The 17,886-nt window shown below is 41.0% G+C and overlaps 1 protein-coding gene across 3 annotated transcripts in view; it reads left to right on the top strand.

The window, feature by feature from the left end:
• DOCK1 (dedicator of cytokinesis 1) overlaps positions 1-17,886 on the top strand; it is a 323,968-nt gene that overhangs the window by 179,889 nt on the left and 126,193 nt on the right. For all 3 annotated transcript variants that reach the window (XM_075504339.1, XM_075504341.1, XM_075504340.1), the window contains 2 exons: positions 6,752-6,853; positions 13,553-13,647. In XM_075504339.1, coding sequence (XP_075360454.1) covers positions 6,752-6,853; positions 13,553-13,647 — 197 coding nt within the window. The remainder of the gene's footprint in view (positions 1-6,751; positions 6,854-13,552; positions 13,648-17,886) is intronic.

Here is a 17,886-nt window from a genome sequence, read left to right as displayed (position 1 = left end):
AGCTCTGAGCAGCCTGGTCCAACCCTGGAGCAGCCCTACTTTCAGCAGGCTGGAGGAGAAGCCTCCTAAGGTTCCTGCGATAGCCTAGACCATTATCCCAGTGACGAGCTTAGCACACCTAAATGCTATTCTTCCATACCCCACCTATGACCATGGAAAATTTCCTTAGCCCTTGTGCTCTTTTCAGGAAAATCAGCTAAATTTACATTATTTTCTGTTTTGGAACCAGAGTGCTTAGCTAGTCAGGATGCAGTGATCAGCACTGAAGTCCTGTAAAGGATTTCCTTTTAAAACACGTTTTCTATTGATTGATAGAGATTGAACTGTCAGAGATCAAATGTGGATCTGTAAAATATGTTTTGAGGTAAAACAAGTTATGCAAGACTAAATAAGCTAATACTCACCTGTAAACTTCCGTATCAGTCTTTTGAATTGTGAATGGACCTGCATTGAATCGGGTTGAGCTAAATGGAGTTCTGCTGGGCAGAAACTAGGTAAGCACTGAGCTGCTTAAATCCGACCGGGTAAAGGAGATGGCACGTCCCGTCCACGAGCTCTGAGAGCACAGTTTGCCAGCTGAAAATACCTCGGTGGATCTTGCTTCATTTTCAAAAAGACGCCTTTGTAATAACGTTTGTGGCAGCAGGAAGAAAACGCAAACATTTATCACTCGCATTATTACAAATGTTAACTTCTGTTTCGCAAAGGAAAAAGGCTCGCATGTTTTATTCCTTCCATTTACTCGTGTTCAGGAAGGCAGGATTTGGCCTAAGGAAATGGAAAGTAGCATATATTCGGTAAGAAAAAAAGTGATAAATGTGAACATTTTGCAGTTGTTTACATTCTGCTGCTGTATCCGTGAAATGACTTGCTCTCTAAAGGGGCTGCTGAATTTACTGTCAGATTTTCTATTACAGGAAAAGAAATGATTGGTTTAATACTATGAGAAATTTGTGTATGAATTTATATGCATACATATATATACGTGTGTGTGTGTGTGTCTTCAGGGGTGTTTTGCTTTGTTTCGGTTTTGATTCCTGTCCTTACTCGTATGACAGCACGGGTAGATGCTGGTGGTAGAAGCTTAAGGAATCTGTGTCAAACTCATTTTACGTGCTGCTAGAGTACAACGACGGCTGTGCCTCCCGTCCGCCGCGCTGGCCAGCGGAGAGTCCTTGGGCGCGGTGCTCCCTCCAGCGCCGAAAAAAGCCCGTGAGCAGAAACGAGGCGTTTTGCTCCTGGGGAGCTGAATCACGTTCATACAGAGTGATCCCCGTTCCTGGGTTTGACATATTTGCTGTTGGGTCTTAACCTTCATCCTGTGCTTTTCACTGATGCTTGCGGTGATGTGACCAGGAATCTAAGCTGGTGCTTTTTAACCGGCAGCTAATGGTGAGCTGTGTGCCACTGTCGTTATGTATTATACGATATAAAATATTCTTCAGAACAAGAGATGCCGGGAGATCCTCTGCCGTATCCATCTTGGGTAATCACAGAATCATCGAATGGTTTGGGTTGGAAGGGATCTCCAAAGATGATCTAGTCCACCCTCCCTGCCATGGGCAGGGACATCTGCCACTAGATCGGGTTGCTCAGAGCCCCGTCCAACCTGACCTTGAATGTTTCCAGGGATGTGGGCATCTAAAGCCTCTCTGGGCAACCTGGGCCAGTGTCTCACCACCCTCAGCGTAAAAAATGTCTTCCTTATATCTAGCCCAAATCTCCCCTCTTTTAGTTTAAAACCATTACCCCTTGTCCTATCGCAACAGGCCCTGCTAAAAAGCCTCTCCCCATCTTTCTTATAAGCCCCCTTGAAGTATTGAAAGGCCTCAAGATGGTCTCCCCGGAGCCTTCACTTCTCCAGGCTGAAGGACCCCATCTCCCTCCGCCTGTCCTCACAGGAGAGGTGCTCCAGCCCTCCGACCATTTGTGTGGCCCTCCTCTGGACCCGCTCCCGGGCTGGGGCAATAGCTTGTCTAAAATTTTGCTTAAGTGAGCAAACTTGTCTGCAGACACATTGCATTTTACGTTTAGCACTGAGGTAACTCATCTGGCGGCGCAAGCTCCCGCGGCAGCCCGCGGTCGTAACAGCAGCTACCAAAAAGTTGAAGTTTGGGGCATTTTAAAGAGGGGTTTTTATCTTGTGAGTCCAGAAGTGGTGACAATTTCATTCGTGGCTTCTAGAAATTATAACAACTGATTTTTATTTCTCGATTTGCTGCTAATATATATAGACTTCATGGTGTAAGCAAAGAGAAGACGTACTTCCTTTTTATATCCTTGCAAACTGTCTGGTAATTGTGAGGGACTTAAACCCTTTTCAACGAAGTAAGTTCTATGAAAGTGTTCTGAAAGCCAAAATGTAGTGAGAAGGTCATTCTAACGTTTTGGGGTGGTTTTATTTTTTTTTTATTATTATTTATCCATTTATTTATTTAGCTGTGTAGTCTTTTAAGGCCATGTAAAGAAAATGTTATTGAAAAATAAACGCACTTTATGTTTTTTCATCTGTTCCTGATCATGGTAATAGGGACATTATAATGAAACATCCCTTCACTTAGTGCGGTTTTGATTTCTCTTAAATTTTCTCACTCTACATAAAGAGCTTAACATTTCCAACTTAGAGATTTCCCTGAAAGAAAATGGACAGACTATTTAAAATAGGCTGGTTTACCCCTGCGGGAGAAAAGCATTGGCATGTGTTGTCTCTCCTGCAGGGAATTCTCTTCTCATTCTGAATTTTTTCAGTGTTAGTCTTACTTGTGGGGATTATTTGATATTAAAATTTCCCTACCCGTATCTGTTAAAGGGCCATTTGAACATTTATTATTTTATTGTAAAGATAATTAAGAAAATAAGTACTTTCTGAGCATTCCTGTACCTCTTCGACTTTTCCTTCAGAACTGTATTTTCCAGGAATTAGAAATAAGTTTGAATTTTGGAATTGCATGGTCATTTTTTTTAGCGCAAAATGTATTTTCTGAATAATAGTGCATTGTTTCCAAAGAAGAATCAGCTGCTTTGGTGTTTTGTTTTGTTTGGGCTTGTTTTTTTCTTTTAACGGAGCTGAGTTGCCAGCGTGGGAGCTGGGTCTGGCCTCCCTTAGGACAGGCTTGCGGATGCCCTGGCTCCCGTGCTTTTCCTTTGGGAATACAAAATTCCCACTTACCTCAGTGGGCCTGGTTTGAAAAGAAAGACTGAATTCAGCACCTCTGCTTTTGGGCAGGAGAGAAATTAATTGTATTAAACTGCTTACAAAACGCATTAAATGCGCTTCTCTAGTATGATGTGGAGTAATTATCTTAGGCACTGGGTGAGTACTTCATTTCTGAGCTTTGCGACGAGGAAGAATGTGAAGGGCTTTCGGTATAAACCTTGACACTATTGCAGTGAATAAATAGCTAATAATTGCGCAGGGCAATGGCAAGCCCCCCATGTTGCCCTTGCAGTACTTGCTGTATAAACGTAGGCTTGCAATTACTCCTACAGTTAAAATTGAAATTGATTTTTTAGAGAATTAGGTTTTTTTTCTCCTGTGTATTGCTTGAAGTGTATGCTGCAGAAGAGGACAGTGGTCTCCAAATCCAACTAAAGATTAAAAATCAACAAGATTAAAATTTAATAATGTTGTTAGCTATTGCTAAATAGTTAATAGACCATATTAAAAACACCTACAGTACAAATATTGCCTATAAACAATTACAGATTTTTATTAACATTGTAATTAAGAGCATGCTGGCTGCAAACGATACCTCACTAAGTGCAAAGAAAATTATGAAAAGTAAGCAGATGACTGGTAGCGTACTTTTTTCTAATATTAAACAGATTTTCCTAACCAGCAGGGGCTTAACCACTATTTAGCAGGTGGGGATCTGAAGATAAATGTTGTAGCAGAGATGTCTGCGTGTGTAATGCAACGGAGGCTTAAAGGAACAATATTATATCAAAGAGGGAAAGGTTATTTGTTACCAAGGTAGTACTAAGATGAGAGTGAATCATTGTTTTATGCAGGGAAACAGGAAAAAATGTTGATTAACTTGTCAAGGCCCCTGAACCATTCCGCTCGGCACCGCTTTTGGGGCTCAGCATAAGCTGATATGACAACATTTAGCAAGTTCCTGTAATTTTCTTTAACTAAAACTTAAACGTGCTACAGAACCTCATCATATTCCCGTTTTCATTTGTATTTGCTAAGCTTCCTTATTCTTCTGTATTTATTTTTTTCTCCACCAAGCGTTCCAGGTTTTTAACAAGCTTTCCTATTTTCACACGTGCGTGTGGAAGCAGAGCGTTTAACCACCAGCATTAAACTTTCACGTGTCCTTTCTGATTCTCACCGTGCTAATTAAAAAGATATTCTTCTGTAATTATCTCTCTCTTCAGTGACTCATCGTTTTCCCTGGCTTGCGGGAGCAGTCGTAGCGGCTCCCCCCGAATTAGTTGGGCTCCCTTGGTAGGAGCTGGGGACGTTGGAGGGGGGCTCGTGCAGGAGCAGCTGGAAGAGGGGAGGGGAGGGGAGGGGAGGGAAGGGGAAGGGAAGGAAGGGGAGGGAAGGGGAGAGGAGAGGAGAGGAGAGGAGAGGAGAGGAGAGGAGAGGAGAGGAGAGGAGAGGAGAGGAGAGGAGAGGAGAGGAGAGGAGAGGAGTCGAGTCGAGTCGAGTCACCAGCAGATACCGAGGAGATGGCCGTCAAATTCATCCGCATCTCTAGCTGCCTCTATGTCTAAAAATGAATATTAAAATGCATTTCAAAGTTTAACAGTTGCTCCACGTTCATTTTTTTCGTATACAAGGTTGCCATGATAATTTCTTCAGGTATGAGATTCATCTTGCGACTGTTGCAGCCATGTATATTAACTTAAATTACGCAGCAAACGGGTAGATAAACACAGAAGTGTGATCAAAGCTCTTAGCCAGTTATAGAAACTACTTTGTTAGAAGGCAGGAGCGGCTGTACGTTGCCTGCTGGATTACCATTTGCAAATGTGGGGTTGATGTGTTCATGTGAAGGAAGGTAAAGATATGTGTATGTGTTTGCAAAGCAATGGACTTCCCAGCTTATTTGAGTGACTGAGGGTCTATAAAAAGGTACCACGAGCAAAATAAAGTTTGTCTTCAGCTCTCCTGAGCATTTAGGAACCATCTGCAGAAGCTTACGTGAAGCGACGGACTGAATTACATCTGCAGCCTAGTCTTAAGCAGCCAATTAAAAAAATTTAGAATTCTGACTAGCAATGAAACATCACTTTGATTGATGACATCATTAGGGGAAATAGGACGGAATATGGGCTATTGAATATTTTCTTGCAGGCATGAGCCCTTTTACAGTGTCTGTTATGTCGAGTGCTTGTTACACGGTGTTTTGACAATTAACATTTTGAGATTTGGGGGATGATCCCGTCTTATTTACATTTCATAGTAGTAAACATTATCTTTGTACAGCCACAGCTTCTAGTCGTGTCAGAGTTTGTTGTAAAGTTCTTTTGATGTCATGGAGCAGCAGCTGGGGTGGCCTTTCCCGTTCATACTCATGCCGTTTGCATATGCCTAAGAACGCTCGTCAGGTACCTCTGCATCGTGTAGGAAAAATAATGCTCTCGCCTGGACAAAATCCGTTATGTAGGAGTTTAGATCTAAACTCCATTACAGAGGAGAAAAGCAAATTCAAGGAGTGCTTATCTGGTGGAGGTCGGGGGATTAGACTGTAAATAAGAGGGCTCATAACACACACAGATAACCTGGTGTCATTTTGCATTTGATCTCAATTACTTGGACTGATGTAGAAATAAATATTTTAAATTGCAAGTAATACAGATCTTACAGGTAACAATAAAAACTCTGTGCTTTGCTTAGAAATAAGAGCAAATTCCTGAGTGTTCTGTCAGGCTGCGCGTGGCGTAGAATGACCTTGAAAACGGCACAGAAAGGGGAATTTACAATTTTCTCAAACCATATATAGAATCATTTATTTTCGGAGCAGTTCTGCTGGTTTGTTCCAACATCTTTTTCTTCATTAAAGACCAGCAAAGGTGTGGACGCTATTACCATCCTCAGTCAACAGGTTTTTAGCAGATAGTCGGAGAAGGAGGATGGCCAAGCAGAGAAGTCATTTATGGGATCGGAACATCTGGTAGCCGTAGAAGTGGGTTTGAGTTGTTACTACGATATTTTCACGCGCCAGAAGGAAAGATTAAACTCTTTTTTTTTGCCACCTTTTACTTTTTCCGTGGCTTGAGAGAGAGGTGTTCCGTCCTGCTGTTCTGTTTTTATGGAAGTTATTGGGTTTGGTTTGGTTTTGGTTTGTTTTTTTAAGCATCACAGTATCTGAAAATACAGCTCACTGAAGTTAGAACGCGGGGTTTAACTGTGATGCTCAATATAATGATTTGTAAGAGATTTCTTCCTTGAGCAGAATATCGACTTCCCAAATGCAAATCCTGATATTGTGTGATATTTTTAGGAGTGGTGTTTATTACCTTCTAAAGCCTTTAATGCCTCAGCAATTTTTATATGAAGAATATGTTGCAAAAGCTTCAGTGAAGATGGTGATAAAACCATGAAATTGGAAATAGAAACTTTTCAAGATGTTTTTTGTTTTCTTGACAGAGCTTTGCATAGCCATTAATGAATTTAAATGATAGAATTATATCCAGTGTATTACGTGGTGCTCTCTAGCAATATTACATTTTGATAGCGAGTATTACGTTGCCCTGTCTTAAAGAATTGATTTGTTTGTACTTTTGCTTTTGATAGGGGAGTTTTGTGGCATGCATGACTGCCATTTTAAGGCAAATGGAGGACTATCACTATGCTCATTTAATCAAGACTTTTGGAAAGATGAGGTCAGATGTTGTGGTAAGTTTAACACGTTTTATCTGTTCGTAAGATAGTTTAGCTTGTGTTTGGTTTTTTCCTGTTACTGTTTATTAAATACACTTGTGAAATGTAAACAAAATGTGTTTGACATTACCGATTTAATATGAAAATAATTAATAAAGGACTATGGCTTACACATCTGCTGAATTTGCAAAGGACAAAATTAACCTTCCTGCCACACAGAGGAATACAGCTCGTCTCTGGAGCTGTTCAGTCTTTTAAAAAGCAAGCACTGAGACAGTGGATTTAAGGCAATTAAAAGAAAGCATTAGGAAATAGTAGTGCTGAGCCATTACTAAGAATGTTTTGTTTAAGGAGAGAAGGAAAAAAAAAAAAGCTGTCTTGAGGAAAGGAACTTTCAGCGTTAAATCTTCCAGATGTCCCGATTTCATTTGTTTAAATAGCTTTCACTTACAGATCCACTCACTTTAAATTTTATACAAAACATTTTAACCTCAAAGATGCCCTTAGTTGTTAAATAAGCAATAATAACTGAAATTCGTCTTCTCAGAGCCGTTCGGTAGCCTAACTAAGCCACCAACACAACTTAATTAGAGCATAATAGAAGAGAGTTTATAGCTAAGGAGATAACTCTCTAATGACCTGAAACTATCCTTGCCATATGGCAAGTGCATGCTGCAGAGGAGCTCCCAAACTTGTTGGCCGAGATCCATCAATTAGCGGCCGACCTGAAGCCTGATCCGCTCTAGGACATTACCCGCTCTGGGACTGGGGATTGACATCTGGTAGGTGTTTTAGGCACCTTTCGCCTTTATTTTAATATTCAGGGTAGCCTTTATTTAGGTTCCCTTCTTCCTTCCAAACCCAACGTAACAAAACCCAGGCTCTTGTCTTTGTGTAATTTCTTTATGTTTGGACTTCCCCATTTTCCTTTCTGTCTTTAATTTTTGTTCTTCTTCCTTCTGCTTATATTCTGCAAGATTTGAGCTCTTTGCCCCGTGCCCGTTTGCAGATCGGGTGCCAGGGCCTCTGGCGCTCAGTCTGGTTGTACCTGGTCTGGCATTACAGGCATTTACGTCGGCATTTACGTCAGCAAAGTACGAAGCTGATGATTCAGGAGAGTGAAGCCAAAGTCCAACTGCAAAGAGCTGCAGATGGGCATGACAGTGGTGAAAGGGTCGCTGCCCCGCTCCGCTTCGGGATCTCGGAGCACTTCCACAGATAGTTCTCTTTGGTTGGTTTCCCCCTAATAACAAAGCATTCCCAAGCTAAATGCAGCTCGGGGAGTGAAAATAATGGTTTTAACAGGCAGAGAAGACATGAGTCTTAAGGTTAATCAAGCCAAATATTTCTGTACTTTTAAAGTGGTTCAAACCATTTGGTTCTGGAAAAGGCAAACTGGTTACAGCGTTTTACCTGGAAAAAGGTAAAAGCAGTTTGCTCTGAAAACATATAATGAAAAAATGCAGAGAGAAAAATACTGGTTAGGAAATCTGTGATTATTCTAATAGCAATAAAAGTGTTTATTTTATAGTCTCGCTTTTTTGGTCTAAATTGTCTGAAAAGTGTTTCTGTAGGGCAGATCTTTCTTGGTGAAAACAAGGGAGTAATTACGTATCTGAAATTTGGCAAGTGGTCTGATTATAATTGCTTGGTTTAAGAGTTCGATTTATACGCTGTGCAGCGCACTGGAATACATGAAGAATCACCTCTTTCTTTTGCCTTGACTCTCCGTATATTCATCCTTTCCTGCATCTTCTAGGGTTGTATAGCTGGAATTGCTCTGGACTGTTAAAATCCTATTTTCTGTCAGCACGTGTACTGTTTGGCTACTCGCCACTTGACTGTGGTTTGTATTAGCAGATACGCTAAGCTAAACGTGGTCAGTTGCTGTAATGCTTTTTATATCTTTAATTAAAATGTACATTTTAATGTTTTAATATTGTTGTTGATTAAATGATTTTGTATGTTAATGGGAAATAAAATACATAGTAACCTGGTAAAACATTAAATGGGTAATATGTTAATGGTAGATAACGCTACCTTAAACTGACTTTAAAATATGAGTCATGTAACCGAAGGTGTGGAGTGTGGAGGTATAATGGCAATATATTGTTAATCCTGTGATAAAGGGAAACTACGGTGCGTAAACTAATTTTTCTTTTGTTTTTTTTTTTTAAACACAAATAAAACCGAGTCATCATTTAGGACAGAAAGATGAAGATACCAACCCAGTTTCTCTGTTTAAGAGAAAAACTTACATAACCTTTTTGGTGAGAACCAAGTGGGAAGTTACTGTTCTCATAAGTATTTCTTCATAGATGAGATTTCATTGTTCATTTGAAAGCCGCATCTTGTTCAGTGGTTTCTGTTTCACCATCAGAAACGATCCCCCGTGAAGGTCTCTCAGGAGCATCGCCTCCTTTACCGTTATCGGTGCTGTGGGTCAGGTTTGTCCGTGTTCCTTCTTAGGGCTTTTGCTTTCTGTCTTCAGTGGTGGGATGCTACTGAACTGTGATGTGTGTGTATAGTCCTTGGTACTGTATGGTGTGGGTGGAAAAAAAACCCTTCTCTACTTCTTTGTTTAACTTTTCATGCTTTTTCCGTTTCTTTTTAATGTAACAATTTTTTGAGCCAGTGCCCTTTGACTCACCCGTTAGAGCTTAGATCCAGAAGTGTTTTCATTCAACCCCAATGTCCCTGCACATGGAGGTGATACCTGCATCTCCTATTACAGGGTTTTCAGTTTAATCACGAAGGCATAGAGAAGCAGTGATTTAAAACTGAAACTGGATTAATTCAAATACAAATGAATAGGTTTTTCTTGAAAAAAATTTACAAGAAAAAGGGAGAACTTAAGTGAAGCTGTGGTTGCTTCTTCACCATTGAAGACCCTTAAATCTTTCTTCAGCATGTGCTCTTGCTCAACCAGAAGTTATCAGCCTGGTGTTGGAACTGCTGGTTTATGGCCTGTGTTATGTACGTGTCAGTTTTAGGTTATTATAATGGTCTTATCTGGCCTCAAAAATCTTCAAAAAGATGAGGTGGAATGCAATAAAACCAGTCTTGTGTCTCTCTGCAGAATATATTGTTTAGGTTCATTAAGGTATTTCTGTTCAAAGAGGAATTTCTGACTGTCAAGCCTGCTATCATCCTGAGATGAAACATCATCCGAGATCAGTGAAGTTACTTCTGGGACAAACTGACGTCTCTCCCCTTTTTACTTGGTAAAATTTGTATTCGGTTGAGACATACGTGGTATTAGTTGACAAGAAAATATGTGTTAATGTTTTGCCATGTGGAGTATCTCGGACGTATTCCTCCCTAAAGGCATTCAAGACACCGTCCTGGAGTCAGTGAAGTATGTAGAAAGACAAACTCCATAGGGTGTTGTAGCTTACAATTTTCTGCACCTCCGTTTTCTTCTCCCCTTTAAATATTTTGCACTTGTAGACTTTGGCTTTTAATGGGAGTATGTGCGTTGGTGAGTATTCTGCATCCCTTCCTGACAAGCTTTGACCAAGCGTTGGTGTGAGCAGGTGATTTATACGGCTTAAGCAGACTCTTCTTTGCGGGACGTGACGTGAGAGTCGCGGGGATGCCCCGTGGTGGGGGGACCCCGCAGAGGCGGCCCACCCAGAGCCATCCACGGTGGCAGAGGGTGGACTTTCCAGGGACAGCCTCCGTCGTGGAGCTCAGCGGAGGTTAAGCTGTTGTCCTGAAAAGCTGTAGCTGAGCGTATTTGACTTCTGACTGCTGTACCTCAGGACTCAGCAAAGCTGAAATTTTCATCAGCTTGGCCTAAAGCTTTTTCATATCCAGTTCCTACATGTCTTACCTAGTTATTTTTATTAAGCTTGAGAATTTATTGAAGAACCTCTTTGAAATCCAGGTTGTGAAAAATATAAATAGTGATAGATGTGTATCGGGGTGTGATGCTCAGCGGTCCAGGGGAGATGGAATTCTCTAAGCCTCCTCCGTCACCGTCTACCCAGTTACAGGGCTGAGCTTACTCTGTTTTCTTCCCGTAATTGGATGGGGATTGTGAAGGGGTCCCATCTATTGTGGATTTTGCTTCCTTGGGATATTAAATAGGATTTGTATTTGTAGTTGGAGAGAGATCAGGAGTTGCAGCCCTCGCTCCTTTAGTACAGGTTTTTATCATTTTTTAATGTTCAGAACAATTTGTTCTGCTTCTAGGAATACTGAAAATAAACAGGCTCTACAGCAGCACAGCGAGATCTGATAGCTCCCCCTCCCACTCCCACCCTCCCCCCAAAAAGCTGGCTTTTGCTTATAATATGAGGTTAATTCATATAAACCATTTGCTTTTCTATAAGAACAATAAAATGGAAAAGAGCGCAATATTACAAATACGTACAATACAGGTAAGCGTCAGAAGCTTTTTATTTGGTCAATAATTAGATTAGCTGTTATAGAGCATTATTTAAAGTACCTGGGTGAAAGTAGGACTATTAAAATGTAAATATCAGTAGATTAAAATGTAGAGCTGAATCAGCAAAGTAGGTCAGATCATACGTGGCACAACCTCCAGGGTCGGTAACGAATGTGAGTCATCAACAAAGTATATGAAAATTCATCCACCGTCACATGCAGCTTGATCAGCAAAGCGTGCAGAGGCTCCAGAGCCGAATCTGGTGACAAATGAAGTGTAAGGTAGAGTTTGCTACAAGAAATCAGGAAAGTATACATCTGTATTCATAAAATATTAAGGGGAAAAAAACCCCAGTGAGCTCAAATCTGCCCTCTTGGATAGGTGATGACCCTTCCCATGGTGCCACTTCCACTAACGTTTCAATTATTGAGCGGTGAAGCAGCGTCGGTAAGAAAATCACTCGATACCTGCAGCCGTAAAAAAGGAAACGCTCAAATGAAGTACCGTGTGATGCTTGGGCAGCAAAATATGCAACGTGATTATTAGAAATTATGTAACTCTTTCACCAAAATACATGAAAAATGAGCAGTAAAGTATGCGGTTTGATCTGTTAAATGAAGACGCATGTTACTGAGCTAGTGGAGTGTGTGTCTGGGATGAATTTTGCCTTACACAACAGTAACATCTCATTAACCATGAGCAGTTCCAAATTTTATCTCAATCCTGTTCATGTCAAAACATCTTTACTGATGTTGTGCTGTTGGGAGTGGTTTTTGTTAAAATACCAGAGGAGTTATTTTAGGAGTATTATACATTTTTTTGGTTAAAATGTGTCTTTTGTGGCTGCTGATGCTCTGTTGGCCCTCTTTGGCCTGGGTGTCTCTTTGGGTACCAGGAGGTGGGATGCGGAGCATCCCAAAGGAACCCTTGTGCTGTGCACACGGCAGAGCCGAGGAGCCTGAAAATGCGCGTTGTTTCGTGATCTCCATGTTGTGTCCTCGGGATCTCTGCGGCTCCCTGCTTCCCACCGACTGTGAATTTCTGAGCCAGGAAAAACATCTTAACAGAACAAGGAATCAAAAGATAAAATGCGACGAAGAGGCTGACTCTCACACATGGAGAAATACTTATGAGAGCAGTAACTTCATATTTGTTTCCCTCTGAAAAGGTTACATAAAAAACAGCCTTAGTTAAAAAGTCCAGTGAGTGTAACATTTTGGGGGTTTTTTTGGTAGGCATTTGACATTTTAAAGATAGACGAGATAAATACCATTACTGAGAAGCTGTAGCAAAGGAAAAATATTCTACCCTTGGAATAAAAGTTCATTTTTATCTCTGCGTGAAGTGGATCAAGGACTTTTTGCATTAAGTTCTTTTTTCCCCCTTTATCTTTCTCTGAGCATTTGATATTGCTCAAATTGTTAGATAGCAATTATAGATTCCCAAATTGTAGAAGATGATTTACATTGTAAAGCAGACGAGGTTTCTGTTCCAAAGAGATGTTTGTTTACATCTGTGTAGAAATAAATTGCTTTATGCTACTCAATTAACTTTGTTCTGGGTCAGGTTTTCACTTGCAGAAGCAATTGCTGCTGCTCCCTTTAGGGAGAGAGGCTCTCCTGGTTTCAGGACGGCCGAACCATTGCCGTCGCCTACCCCAGGCTGGGCTCCCGTCACCGCCACGCTTACCTGAACCCGGTTTTCAGCTAGAGCATATATTTTTTAATAAACAGATAATCTTCAGTTCAGGCAAGAGAAAATTTCAGGAGAGTATTCACAAGGGGAGGCAAAACGCATAAACTGACTCCGGGGAGTTTTTTAGAGTAATCATAAGATTAAAATTAATATCTTTGTTGTTTTTTCTCTTCCCCTGTACCAGTATGCTTTTACCAAATTTCCCGCATACTCAGGCATGTGTATGGCATGCTCCGGGCGTGTACGCTGCAATACACGCCGCACAAGAAGGGACTGTGAGGCTTTGTCTGTGGTATAGAAAAGAAATTATTTTTTTCAGCAGAAACTGCCTTTGGATAACTGGCAAACCAGTGCTTGTTCCTGAGTAATACCATGGGTTGTTTACGATGTAGGATTACTATTGTTATCATTCCTGAAAAGTTTAATTAGAATTATCGTAGGATTTATGTACATCATCTATAAATATGCCTTAGTAGAATTTACGTATGTTGTATATGAATAATGGCTTTTTTATGAAGCGGAACAGCAAGACACCTTTTGAATCTAGTCATTAATAACTGACGCTACCACTTGTATTTTTTTGATCTAGAAGAGTGATCTTTTCCAAATATTTTCTCTTCTTTTAGGATTTTCTGATGGAAACATTCATCATGTTCAAGAATCTCATCGGGAAGAACGTCTATCCCTTCGACTGGGTTATAATGAACATGATGCAGAATAAGTAAGTACAGAGGGAAAAGCACCGTAGCTTTCGGAGATGGCTGTTTCATGTTTGATCTGAAACAACAGTGTTGCTTGGAAACAGTAAAACACAATGCGGCAGCTACGGTGGGTTGGGTTTTTTTTTCCCTTCTCTGATGCAAATAATTATTTAAAAATTGGCTTTGGAGATCACAGGGCAGTGTTTTAGCGGCCTGTTTTGGGGCTCTTGGAGTCCATCACAAATTAAGGGTGGCACCGTTCAGAGAACCAACATTTTGGAACAAACTGCAGATGCAGGAGAGATCGATACATATCTTAGGAGAATTAAATATATTCCTTTGGGGATAAAGGATATGTTTTGCATATTACCTCAAAAACTAGTGCTTGTCATACGCTGACACGGAGTTGTATCTTCTGGAATGTTTTCAGTGGTATTAACAAGAAAGAATTGAAAGGGCATTTTAAACCCAGATTCCATCAGCCCGGTAGTGAAGAGACAGGCTGCAAATGTTTCTAATCCCCCCCTTTTTTTTTGCTCAATAATTGCAGTATTGTCATTATTCAGCATGCCTTTGTGCAATAGTTTATGTTTGTGACATTTATTAAGCGTGTCAAATGCTTTTATGTGTACTGTGATGAAAGTAAAAGGAAGAAACATTATATTTACTAGTTGCCTGGAGAAATCTCTTCTGTGCTTACTGGTAGCTACCATGGCTATAAAGTTGTCAGTGTTTACTTATATAAAATCCTGAACCACAGTTCCTACTCTCGTTATAAAAATGCACCGTAACTTTAATCTTGGCTTCTGAAGTCTCCTTAACTGTCTAATAAAATCTATTCTTATTAAATATGAGTTAAGAGATTCAGCCATCTTTGGCGTTACACCCATCGGTTATGGATGCACACTTCTGCGTGGCTGCAGCTTGCAAAGCACCTGCTGTTTTAAATGAAGAGCCCTTTGAGATTAGCTGGTGAGGAAGGTCTAAAGCCCCTTGGGTTTCTTTTTTTTGTTGTTTCTTTTTTTTTTTTTTTTTTTTTTTTTAATTTTGAAAATGGTTTTGCTTCAAGAACTCCAGCAGTCTCGAGAGTCGTGTTGCAGGTGCTTTGGAGGCCCTCACAGCGTATGTTACCTGGTATCCTTTTGAATAGGAGACCACCCCTGGGCTTTGCTGACTTTTTTAAGAGATTTAACTATGTTTGGGAAGGTCTGTGTTTGGGTGCTGCTAATGGCAGTTACCCAGTCGCACGGCCGTCACAGTGGTGTGAACAATATTGCGATGACTCTTCCCCCAGACGTAGAGAAGATGGATATTCCTTGTCTTACCTTCACGATATTGCCAAGTGACCTCTCAGTGTTCATTTGGGTGGAGATTTGACCTCAGGTTTTTTTTGTGTTGTTGGTTTTTTTTTTTTTTTTTTTTTTTTTAACTGTGGAATTACAATCATAGAAATGGAAGAGCAAAAGTGTAGAAAAAGCCTTTCCTTCCCCACCTTTTTTTCTTTAAAGCACAAAGGTATTCTTACCAGGCAGTTCCTCACTCTGAAAATTGGGACTAATACAAAGTGTGATGCAGAGGTCCGCAGGTAGGGTAGGGGCTTTGATTTTCTGATCTTTAAAAATAGTCTTGTCGTTCTCCCGTGCTGAACATTAAGTCCTGAAGAAGCAGAAACAGCATGTGTTGTTAAGATCTTTGATTCTTACTGAATAACCTCAGTACCCGTAGAATATTTGAGTAGTATTTAAAGTTAAAAACAAAAACGTTTTTCAAGTCTTTCTGGTGTTGATGAATATCTGCAGAAGTGCTAAAGGGGGTTGTTCATCTCTAATTTACAAGTTCATTTTCATTACACCATCTCATTTGTAAATGCTTCTGAATTGATTTGAGTGCTTTTCATTTTTTCCTGTTGAAGCTAATGTGGTTTCCAGAAACAGAAAGCTGCATTGTAAAATACCTTTTTGTCCATCTGGTCCATTTATTTTCACCCCTATAAACTTTTATTGAAGAAAACCAGGAAAAATTTAAGAACAAATTCTGTCCTTTAAAGCTACCATGTCCTCTCAGTAGAAATGACTCAGAGGATGCCGTTTTGTGTCACTCTTGCAAAGCACTTTTCTGCAGCTCGAGTATTTCTGTGCCATAAGCCAAATTAAGTGAGCTAATTTTTTACTATATCCAGAATGTTTGTGAGTTCATTTGTTTCCCTGCATGAAATATATCTGGTAGTGTGAAACAAAGAAAGAAAAAAAAAAAACCTAGCTGGAAGTTAGACCTGTAAGCTCCCTCTGTGTGCAGCGGAGAGACCTCCCAAAGCGGTGGTGGGACCGCTGTTGCAGGGGAGGTGGGAGCAGTCCCGTGGGAGGTATCTCTTCACCTTCACGGCAGAGACAGCCCAGGCAGCTCCTCTTCATGCCGTGGTTTGCTTCCAGATAGTTAACAGTGGATTAAGATATTCTGGCTGAGATAGCGTTGTAGCTCCGGGGGAAGAGGGGAAATGGAGAAACGCATGTGAAAGACTGTTACAGGGAATATTTGCAGACAGATCTTTAGTTAAAATTTAGTACTGCACTTCTTTCAACCTTCCTTTACTAGTAGGATTCCTATATACATAAATATATGCACACTCATTACTAGTCACAGAAATTACTGTCGTTCTGTATACTTTGCACACATGTTTTTGGTACAGTGCATCAAAACTTCAGGGTACTGTGTCTGTCCTATCCCTGCCGTATGCTGGGCCACGCACAGGATTCCTTCCCATGCTCAGCGTGCCTTTGTTTCAGTAACACAGGTGGTCACGCTGTGTTACCACCTATCGTGCTGAAACGAACACAAAAATCTTCATATCTAATGAGATAGTCGTTACTTTTCTTGTTCATGGATGTGCCACTTAATACTCTATTTACTGACTTCTCTAATTTAATTAAAAACGGAGTCTATAGTTTTAGCAAAGCAATTTGTTAAGTCAGAGTCCAAGGTTTTGAATGCCACCGCTTTCACGTAATCCTTTGGTTTGCCACCAGTATGTTCAAGGCAGCGTTGGTTTGCTGAGCGCTGATCAGACGGGGCGAGACACGGTAGTCGCAGTGTAGGCTCGTCGGGTGCCGTGCGACGTAAGTTGTCAGAGGGGTAAAAGAAGATTCAAACTGATGCTATGGCTTTTCATTTCACTGTCAAATTTCGGTTCAAATCAGCTGCTCTTTTACAGTAAACAGCAATATCCAAGCAACAGAGAGAAAAAACCATTGGTGACAGGATGACAGGGGTGAATAATAGCACATTACGATTGAAACAGCTACTTCTAGGAGAAGAGCAAGAGACTGCGTTTAAACCAAAAAGATGAATGCCTAAAAGGCCAATACCTACCGGCACAGTACTTTTAGGGGTGGTTGCTTGAAAAGAGTATCCAAATAGTATTTAATAATTAAGTCTTCATCCATATATTGTCTTGAAATGGCCATTGCTTTTGGGTAGATCTAAAGAAGAGAGAAGACAGAGGGGCAGAAGGAGAGGAAGTGGTCTTCAGATACATAACATTTTGCAGCAGAGCAGATGGGAATAGCCTTTGCATAGCCATGCTGAATTGCGTAAGAAGTATCGGTCATAAGCTGTGACAAGAAACGTTCAAGTCCGAGGCCGGGGAAATTGTCTAGCAGTGAGCGCTGCGGTGCATTGCCTGGGGTGTTGTGAAGTCTCCAGCAGCAGAGGTATTTAAAAACAGTTTGGCAAGCATCTGGTAAGGTGCCGGTTATAATTTAGGGAAAAGGGGAATAGACTCAGTGATCCCTAGAGAGTCGTCTGAGCCCCGTCACGCTGTATTGGACGGTGGACGCTGGGCTGGGACTTGGAGGGTTGCTTCGCAGTGGCAGGTAGCAGCATGTCGGTAGGGTCTGCAGCATCAGTTGCAGCCTGAAGCATCGGTTGCAGCCGGTTGCAGCCTGATGCCTGGCCAGCCTGACTTTTAGCCTGACTTTTATCAAAGCCCAGCCTTACTTTTATCAGTTTGGTAAAGGGTCCGTGCAGGGAATCCGCTGCCTTTTGCTCTTTCAGCGCCTGCCTGCGCAGCGTTTCGGTGGGTGTCGGTCACTCGGTGCTATTTCGCCTTGTTGGACTACGTTAGGATTATGTCTAGTTTAAATTTATGTAGCTTTTCATCTGTTGGGTTTTCTTTTTCAACGGGAATTTTTAAGCCTGGTAAACTCCTGGCGAGTGGTTACTAAATGTATTCATGATCACGGAGCCTAAAAATAAGGATGAGC

Source organism: Mycteria americana, chromosome 6 (assembly GCF_035582795.1).
Source record: "Mycteria americana isolate JAX WOST 10 ecotype Jacksonville Zoo and Gardens chromosome 6, USCA_MyAme_1.0, whole genome shotgun sequence".
NCBI lineage: Eukaryota > Metazoa > Chordata > Aves > Ciconiiformes > Ciconiidae > Mycteria > Mycteria americana.
Note: the sequence above shows the minus strand (reverse complement) of the source record. Positions and strands in the feature narration are given on the sequence as shown.